This window comes from Rhincodon typus, chromosome 20 (assembly GCF_021869965.1).
Source record: "Rhincodon typus isolate 14 chromosome 20, sRhiTyp1.1, whole genome shotgun sequence".
Lineage (NCBI taxonomy): Eukaryota > Metazoa > Chordata > Chondrichthyes > Orectolobiformes > Rhincodontidae > Rhincodon > Rhincodon typus.
The window spans coordinates 13,215,088-13,224,926 of record NC_063351.1 but is presented as its reverse complement, the minus strand read 5'-3'; the positions used below and the strand labels follow the sequence as shown (position 1 = coordinate 13,224,926).

At 36.9% G+C, this 9,839-nt stretch overlaps 1 protein-coding gene across 3 annotated transcripts in view; it reads right to left on the bottom strand.

Annotated features, from left to right (window-relative positions):
* The window catches only part of rpp30 (ribonuclease P/MRP 30 subunit), a 34,728-nt gene that overhangs the window by 5,503 nt on the left and 19,386 nt on the right, over positions 1 to 9,839 (bottom strand). For all 3 annotated transcript variants that reach the window (XM_020512813.2, XM_048608920.1, XM_020512814.2), the window contains exon 8: positions 1,594 to 1,710. In XM_020512813.2, the coding sequence (XP_020368402.1) occupies positions 1,594 to 1,710 (117 nt within the window). The remainder of the gene's footprint in view (positions 1 to 1,593; positions 1,711 to 9,839) is intronic.

Sequence of the window (9,839 nt, the reverse complement as noted above, 5' to 3'; positions counted from 1 at the left end):
CCCATTTCTGAAGAAGGGTCTAGGCCCGAAACGTCAGCTTTCCTGCTCCTCTGATGCTGCTTGGCCTGCTGTGTTCATCCAGCTCTACACCTTGTTATCTCAGGAACTCTACTGAGTTAGTAAACAAATGGCAAGATTTGAGAAGAAGAAAATAATCCAAAATCGATTGTGTTAGCCATTGTCATTAACAATGATCCAGACTTTTCTGCCAGCAAAGTGATAGTTCTCGCTATTGACCTCAAATGAAAGCTGATCAAAGATCTATTAGACTCTTGGTCTGGGTGGGATGCACTGACGGTTGGTGTGGACTTGTTGGGCCGAAGGGCCTGTTTTCACACTGTAGGGATTCTATGATTCAGGTGTAGATTTTCTCCCCATCTGCTGTTGTTAATTTAAATTGCCAGGACAAAGTGATTTCCAGGCATATAGCAATGTCATCAAGCAGTTACTCACATTGAAGAATTCTCACAACCAAGCTAGGAGGCAAAATACACTGAGAATCATTCATTATTTAAAATTTTACAGCCAAAATGAAGATTGGGCATGCACATTAGAAACAAAATACATAAATGTTTCTAAGTTATGAAAGTTCTGCAACAATAAAATTACTTCTCCAGGATCAGAGATGCTTTTTGGCATTTATGATAACTTAAAACGCCATTAATAGCCCAGTTACACTTTGGGGAGATGCCAAAAGTGTTGTCAGTTCAAAGGATACTGATGGTGAACATCACCAGTTTCCGTCATTGCAACTCCACAGTCCAGATCACTATTGTTTTTTTTGAAGTGTATAATAATTGTAATATTTTTAAGCAGTTGTCATGGTATGTTAAATCTAGGATATCTAGATGAAAATGGAAAAAAAAGATTTGATTTTATCAACTAATTACTACAGAAGAATTGGGATCACAATGATCAAAAGTTTTTATACATAACAATATGCCACCTTCAGAATTCAAGGAGGGCAGCATAACAAGCTTAACAGTGCATAAAGGAATAAAACAGCATTTAATTAACCTAGCCAGCAATGCCCACATCTCATGAATGAATAAGTACAAAAAAAAAGGCAATACAGCAACCATCAGGTAGATGTTACAATTCCAATGCAACAAAACAATTCGAAATGTGCCAGGACCCATTTTTAGACAAAAATCTTGTCCTTAGTCAGATTTCAACTATCTGGCAGGGAGCCTATTAAAAGATGGCACTAGAATGAACAACAACCCAAGCTGTGCTTCTGTTCCCTTCCAGATGCTAAAAAACAGGTTGAGCGGCAAACATTCTAAACATGATCTCTTAAAGCAAGTTCAAAGTGATTAAAACACACGGTTCCTTGATTTTGCAAAAGATTACTAATTGTGGAAGATGTTTTCAGATAACTGGGAATAGCTTGTGGTTCCAAAATCCCACTCAAAAATCATTAAGTTTTGCTTTGTCATTGTCCATGATACTTGGTTTCACAGCAAATACTTTAAAAACTCAATTAAAATTATACACAACTAATTGTTGAACAACAATCAGAACACTTCTTTAGCCTCATCCATAATCTTGATTAAACAGTTTTTGACAGGACAGGATAACTCTTGTGCTCACCTTTCCTTTACATATCTGCATCAGGCTAAGTGCATTTGAAATGGTATATCTTCTCATTGTAGAATCTTTAATAGAAGGGGAATATGCTAGTTCAAAGTAAATTCCTCTCTCAATAGCCTGAAATAGAATTAGAAAGTATTCAGTAAGATGACAGATAATTCCATCAAATGAGCAGGGCAAGAATTAAGATAACTCACATATTCCTTAATTTCTCACCCCCAACAATTTACTGTATATTTACATGGCATGTTTAACATAATGAAGGCTGCCAAGACACTTTAAACAAACTCTACAAAATAAAGGATGACACTGCTGTGGACTCTCTGAACAGGTCGCAATGATTGGTTATTGAGTCAACATTGGGAGAATCCACCCAGAAATGATTCTGAGGGTGAACGCTAAGTCAATGAGGATTCATCAGATATTTGTACATTGCAAATCATGAAGACAATACATATACTGAATTGTGAAATAGTCTATTTTAGGCAAACACCTTGTTTTCTTTAAAAACACATTCTAGAAGTGGTGAGGCACCTGTTACTCTTGTTCTCACCACTCCCCATCTTCCCGGGGGTCATTCTGTCTCCTGTCCGAGGCCTGTACTTCATTCCCATTCTTGACTAAATCCCATTGATTTGTCTTTCTTGGTGTAGTTGGGGTCATCCTCAGTCTATTTCAAATACTCCCTCAGGATTAATGCTGGATCAGCCACGTTGCACTTCTGCATCTCAGCTTTTATGCAGTTTAACTCATCTTTCTTTTTAACCTGACAGCTTTCAGAAGAGTAAATGAAAAATGAACCTGAAATTATTTATGATTATTGCTTATGAAATTAACTAAAACCCTCTAACTTATCCTAATCACAGCTGGTCATCTTGCCATTAAATCTGACATTATTGTTGTGAATAGCCTGGTTTAAATCTCAGACTGTCGCATGGAAAGCAAGAATCTATAGCTAGGGAATGGAACTTGGAGTGAAGTCTGCAAACGATGGCTTCAAACTTCCCAACATTGAACGGAGGAAATATTTGCTCATTTAAAAAATTCAATCACAGAATGTGGGCATTGCTGTATGGGCCAGCATTTATAGTCCATCCCTACTTGGCCTTGAGAAGACAGTAGCAAGCTGGATTTTGATCCAGCGACACTGAAGAAACAGAGATATATTTCCAAGTCTGGATGGTGAGTGGCTTGCAGGGGAACTTGCAGGTGGCGGTGTTTCGATATATCTGCTGCCCTTGCCCTCCTAGATGGTTATGGTCATGGTTTGAATAGTGTGCTGTCTAAGAAGCGTTAGTGTGTAGGAAGTGCATACTAAGTGTTGAATAAACCGGCTGGTATTTTAGCAACTGCTGAATTCTCCTAATCATACACAACTAATCATACACAATTGTTTCATTTCCTTGTAATAATACCTGATTTATGACCAGATACACCAGCCAAATAAAAGAAGTCTTTTATTATTTATCTTCTTAAAATCTTTCATATTTCATGCAAGTCAAATTTGCCTCTCCTTTCATTCATAGTTAGTCAAAAACGGCCCCAGTTTTTCAATTACTTCATGTACTCAATTCTGGGAGTACTTCTACTGCACATTCACTATACCTTTGCCATAGGTACGACCACCTGTTGGTGCCCTGAATTGCATATATATCATATTGCAATTGTGACCTAATCTTATGTATAAATTCAACTTCAGATGTTGCATTTATATGCCACTTTTATGTAAAATCCAAATCCAATTCTAAACCAAATTAAACTGCATTCAATTTTAACACAATTTTCAAATTTTTGTGATGCATTTCATCTTTCCCTTTACCGAAATTAAATGCAACTTTTGAAGTATTTATTCTGCGTCCAAACATAGCACAAGTGTCAAATGGCAGGCAGAATTACATTTACTGGTACAAATTTTGAAAGGGCATTGCACCAGTTACATTTGTGAATCCAAATAATTCATTCAGTGGTACTTACTCTGTGAAGGGATTCATGTACTCTGTTGTATGAAATAAAACAAAAAAAAATGGAGTAGCTATGCAAGAAGCAGAATAAGAGATGATCTGTCTCCTGGAAAATGATAAATAATATTTATGCTAACTTAAGATCCAAATTAATTGTTTATATTGGCAATCTTCATTTCAGTTGAAGACCCATTAATCATAGCCATTTGTTGATATATCAAGACATTTTATTGGCTTCAAGAATGGGCAGGAGGAATTATTTATTTGAAAACAATTTTAAGGAAAAGAATATACTCAACACAAATCCTCAAACAGTATTAGTCGTCGTCAACAATTAAGTATACTTACGACTTTCAAAATGAAACAGTCAATTTGTTGAAGAATTAAGAAGTGATAATACAGAAGGAAACCTACTTGTTTCGGTCTGCAACAACAGCACCCCCTAAAGGAAATGTTTCATAGTGCTTCCAACTGTAAAATTTGCGTATCACCAACATTTTTATTGGCTTAACAGGAGATAAATCATTTAGCTACTATACTTTTAAACAACTGTGTGTGTGTGTGTGTGTGTGTGTGTGTGTGTGTGTGTGTGTGTGTGTGTGTGCGCGCTGAAGTGCAAGTCTTCAGAAAGTCAACAGAATAACCAATTATAATGCTTGCACCCTTGATTTCAATAGCTACTAGGTTGACAGATGATGAAAATTAAAAAGGACTATACAAATTTCTGATGGCTCTTGTCCTCCAGAATGACGCTAGATACTTAGAGATGGAGATATAGGCAACAAAAAAAAAAGAAAAATAACATTTTAAGTGATTGAGCCTGTTGTGGCACTGGTAAATCAATTAGTCAGGGGAGACGTATATTCAAACCTGCAACTTGCTGATTTCAGATATTGAACACTGAGAAACTAGCTACACGATCTTGAAGACTTGGTTCAACTCACCTCTTAACCTTTTGAGCAACACAATCCTAGATTAGGTAATCTCTCCTAATTTAATACTAGCCAGGTTATCACCCAGGTAAATCTAAAAGTCAATCCTTGACATGTTGGCCAAAAAGAATGTTTCTTTTTGTATATCTTGTGTACAGTAAGCTCTAATTGTTTGTGTAAATGGTTACTTGTGTGTCAATACTATGGCTTTAACAGGTGTATTTTGTCCTTTTTTTTTGAAGGCAGCCATAGGTATTGAGATGTCTATTCAAAGCCAATAAAGCAAACAGCTTGTGCAGCCTTGGGGTCCTTTTTTTTTTTAAAAAGAGAGTTGGAACAATAGAAGCAGCATGAATGGGTGGAGTCAAGCTCCCACAGAACCAGGATTTTAATTTAGCTTTCAGTACTTGCTGGGGTATTAAAGTTGATTATGGAAGCTGTTACATCTCTCTAGGCCACAGCAAATAGCTGGAGTTGTCTCTGCTGCCAGAATCACATGTGAGACAATCTGTTTCACTCACTTTGCCTTTGCCAAGGCTGCCTTTATGGGATGTTACTACATTGGAACAGTTGCTGTTTGCTAGTTAAATAATCTAATGTTCTGTTAAGTCTTCCACTGAAGTTATACCAATTCCTCTTTCTTTTGTTTTATTTTAACTGTAGGGTAAAAATACAAGTGTATTTTGCTTAAAGCCGAGTATAGTAACCGATTAAATTACACCTGGAATACAGCACCATACAACTGCCTTTAAACAAGGTAAAAGTTAGGGTCTGGGCTATCTCTTTGATATATTTGAAGGGGATGTGGCCTGGTCCATGACAATTGTGATTTTCATTTCTGTGAAGGCAGCATATCTGCTATTGCAGAGTCATAGCTCACAGTCTCTGGGAGCCAAAAAGATGATGGAAAAATGTCCATAAAACTAAAACCTCCATCCAAGCATTCTGTACTTCTTTTAAAACCAATATAATTTGTGGCATCAATAAAATAATACCATTACCAACAATTGATGTTATCCATAATCTATACATGCATATATATTTTGAGTAACACTATTGCCATTAATAGAGTTGTTTACAGTGCTGTGAATTCACAGCTGATGCCTGATTCCATACAGTGCCACGTCTGACTGTTCATATCTGTAATTATTACTCAAGCAAACTTGGAAACAGTATAACTGAAGACCCACTGTGACATGATAAAATATTGAATACTATGTTGTCACATAATGCAGTTATGCAATATTACATATAATAGTAATTTTTGCAGCGCTTTTAATATCCCTTGTCAGTTTCTTTTCATACATTTTTCTTGAGATTTATTTTGCCACCTATTGGTATTCATTGTATTCTTTTCACTTGCCAGGATTTTTGCTATTTTTATAAAATTTGGAGAAGGGAAGATGATGAAGACAGGCAAGGAATGCACGTTTGTGTTGCTAATTTATAGTGGACTTTCAAATGAATAAAAGGACCAAGCCAAGATGGAATATACTGTCATGGATCATACCGCAGCCATTGTTAGAACAAGTGATGTGGTAAGGTGGCTTCAGTAAAGAGGAAGCAATGACTATAAATGCATCAGGTTTTAATCTGTTCTATATATTTGCTAAACTAAGCAAGAATTACAAATGGAAAGGGCAGGCTCAAGGATTTGATGTACAGTTGACCTTTAAAAAGATCATTCAGAATGCTAGACTTCTGCTAAGTAAACTGAATGGCAAGCAGTAGAAAGAGGGTCAAGAAAGATGGTGGAGAATTGACCTTTAGGCGGTATTTGGGTGACATGTGCACAGAGAAAGGGGTACTGCAGCTTACATGCCTCGGGCAAGAAAATTGGTAGATACTGCAGTGGATGTTCAGGGGATTTCCTAGACTGGAGCAAAAACTGCAGAGTTAGCAAGTGAAATTCAAACCTGGGATAACAATAGGATATAGGATCAATGGAGGATATTAATGTATATATTAAAGTATTACACTTTTGCAGAGTGACAAGCTTACAGTGAATTGTTCAAATAAAGGGTGTAGAGGTAAGGTCAGCAGCAATAGGCTAGTTAGTTTAATCTTAGTTGTCAGGAAAATTATGAAAATGATCATTTGGGACAAAATTAATAGACATATGGGCAAATGTAGGTTAATAAAGGAAAGTCAGCACGGATTAGTGAAGAAGAAATCATGTTTAATTAACCTGCTCAAGTGAGGGTTGGTGAAAGCAGTGCTCTTGGTGAGATGCATATAGATTTCCAAAAAGCATCTGAAGTCCACACTTGTGAGAAAAGTTAGAATTCATGGCACAAATGGGACCAAAGTAAAATATTTTAAACCATTTCATAATGAACAAGAAAGATAGAGGTTAACAGTTACTTTTCAGACAGGAGGATGTTTTACGATGGAATGCCCCAGGGGTGTAAGATGATGGAAAAATGTCCATAAAACTAAAACCTCCAGCCAAGCATTCTGTACTTCTTTTAAAACCAATATAATTTGTGGCATCAATAAAATAATACCATTACCAACAATTGATGTTATCCATAATCTATACATGCATATATATTTTGAGTAACACTATTGCCATTAATAGAGTTGTTTACAGTGCTGTGAATTCACAGCTGATGCCTGATTCCATACAGTGGTGTTCAGGCGCAATTTCATAATTTGCAGATAACATGAAACTTGAAACTATTATGAAATGAGAAGGATAGTGTCAAACTTCAAAAGTACAGAGACAGGTTGTTGGAATTGGCACATGAAGTTTAATGCCTAGAAATGAGGGGGTTCGTTTTGATAGGGGATGTAAAAAATAACAGAAAAAGTCCAATTCTAAAGAGAGTGCAAAAGCAATCTGGGAGTACACGGGCAAAAATCATTGAAGGCAGCAGGGCAAGTTAAAAATTGTAGTTAAAACACACTGAACATTATAAATAGGACATAGTGGACAAAAGCAAGGAAGTTATGACTAAGTATACCACATTGGTTTGGCCACAACTGGTGCATTATGTTTAGTTCTGGGAACCACACTTTAGGAATGATAAAATGAGATTAGAGATTGCAGAAAAGATTCAGGAAAATAAGGTTGCTCATCACTGGAACCACCCACATAAATGGAAGAATGGTCTAGCTATAACCATAGAACTAGTATATAGTTCTATATACCATAAGTATTCAATAGAAAGGGGAGGGCAGTACAGAGGGCAGAGGTAGTTAAATGAAAGACAGAGGAGCTCTGGTTCAGAACATTAGCCAATAAGTAGACATGGTGGGGTCACAAAAATAGTAACTAGAATGATAAAGTATGAAATTGTGCATAATTTAAATAGTGTTCAAATATATACTTGACTGTGAAAGTTAAAAATTTGATAGAGGCAAAATAGTGGTGTAACAACATGTCAGGGCAGATAAAAATCTACCAGCTGGAAAATGAATAGCTAGACGAACTTCAGTATCGACAGGTATAAAATACTTACATTGTAGGAAAATTTTGGATGATACAGATAATCTACAAACGGTGCTGAAATAACTTCAGGTGACAATACTGAGGACAATGACATTAATAGCTTAGCATTTAACATGTCCAGGCACTGAAGAGCAAATAATAAAAAAAAAGAACAACTGAATGATGAATCATACTGCCAGAAAAAAGTGGAGGACAAGGAAAATCGTGTTAAAACTAGCCAGGGTTTAGGCCTGACCTCATGGAGTATATGTCCAGCTTACATGGCTGAAGTCTGAAGGACTTATTCAAGATAGTAGTAAATGAAGCTACAATACTAATCCTTTCGTTATGGGGAAAGACCGGAAAATCCAGGCTTTTCAATATAAGGAACAATGAAGCCAGTTCAGAAGAACTTAAGATCAAATGTTGCACAAGACAGAAGAGATAAATCCTCATAAATAATTCAAATCAAACTATGGAAAAAGATAGAAATGAAGGACATATTCACACTGGAAAAAATGCCAACTTAAGATGGATGCCTTAAATGTTTCCCATTTGTGATGACTATACGGGGTTGATGTTCTAGATTGGCTAGAGTGTAGTGTCATCATCACAATGTCATCAATGCTGGCTGAGGTAGTTCTTGGGACATGTAGAACCTGCTCTATAATGACTTAGGAACTCAACATCAATGAGGGTGCTACAAGAAAAGAAAAAAATAATATATGCAACACACAGGGTAGAAAAGTAGAGAAAATACCACAAGTAGCTTGTTTCTAGTTAAAAACAGTTTGCTGGATTGGAACCCCTCCACCACCTTCAGCATTCATTCTCTTTACCACTGACAGTGTACCACCTACAATTTGCAGTCTAAAGCTCCTTCAGCAGCACTTTCACTTTCTAAACCAGTGACCCCTATCACCTATACAGACAAAGGCAGTTGATACATGCAAGTCCCATCACCTGCAAATTCCTCTTCAAGGTGCACATCATCCTGACTTGGAACTATAACCCTGTCCTTCACTGTCACTGGGTTAAAATCCTGGAACTAACAGTTTTATAGCACTGTGGTAATACTGACCCATCGTGGACTGCAACAGTTCAAAAGCAGCTCATCAGCAGCCTCTTGAGGGCATTTAGGAACATTACCAGTTATAATACCGTAAAATGGAGGAACAGAAGTAAGCCATTCAACCCTTCGAGTCTGCTCCACCATTTGATCATGTTTCTCAAAACCCTAACAAGTACTCTAAGAATCTTGTATGTTTCAATAAGGTCGCATCTCATTCTTCTATATTCCAACAAATAGAGGTCCAATCTAGTCAACTCCTACCCATAAGACAATCCTTGCATGTCAACCTTCTCTGGACTGCCTCCAATGCCAGTTTATCTTTCCTTAGATAAAGGGCTGAAAACTGTTCACAGTATTCTGTGTTTGGACTAGTACTTGGCATAGCTTTTGCTGAACCTCTCTACTTTTATACCCTTTGAAATAAAGGCCACATTCCATTTGCCTTCCCTTTTACCTGCTGAACTTGCACACTAGCTTTTTTGAGATTCATGGACAAGGACTCCGAAATTCCGCTGTTCTAGAGCTTTCTGCAGTCTTTCTCCATTTAAATAATATTCAGTTCCTTTATTCCTCCTACCAAAGAGCATAACCTCTTATTTTCCGATACTATATTCCATCTGCCAAGTTTTCTCCCCCCACTCACTTCTTCATTCTAAATCCTTCTGCAAACTGTCAGCCTCACCAGATGCATTCACATTTATTTTTGTGTCATATACAAATTTGAGTTTAGTGCATTCTCATTTGTCACAAGGTCAGTAATACATGTTTGCTGACATTCGCAACTGTGGGCAGCTACACATGTGGGCTAATTTGGTAGTGCATGCGCATGATTCCGAAAACAATATGGT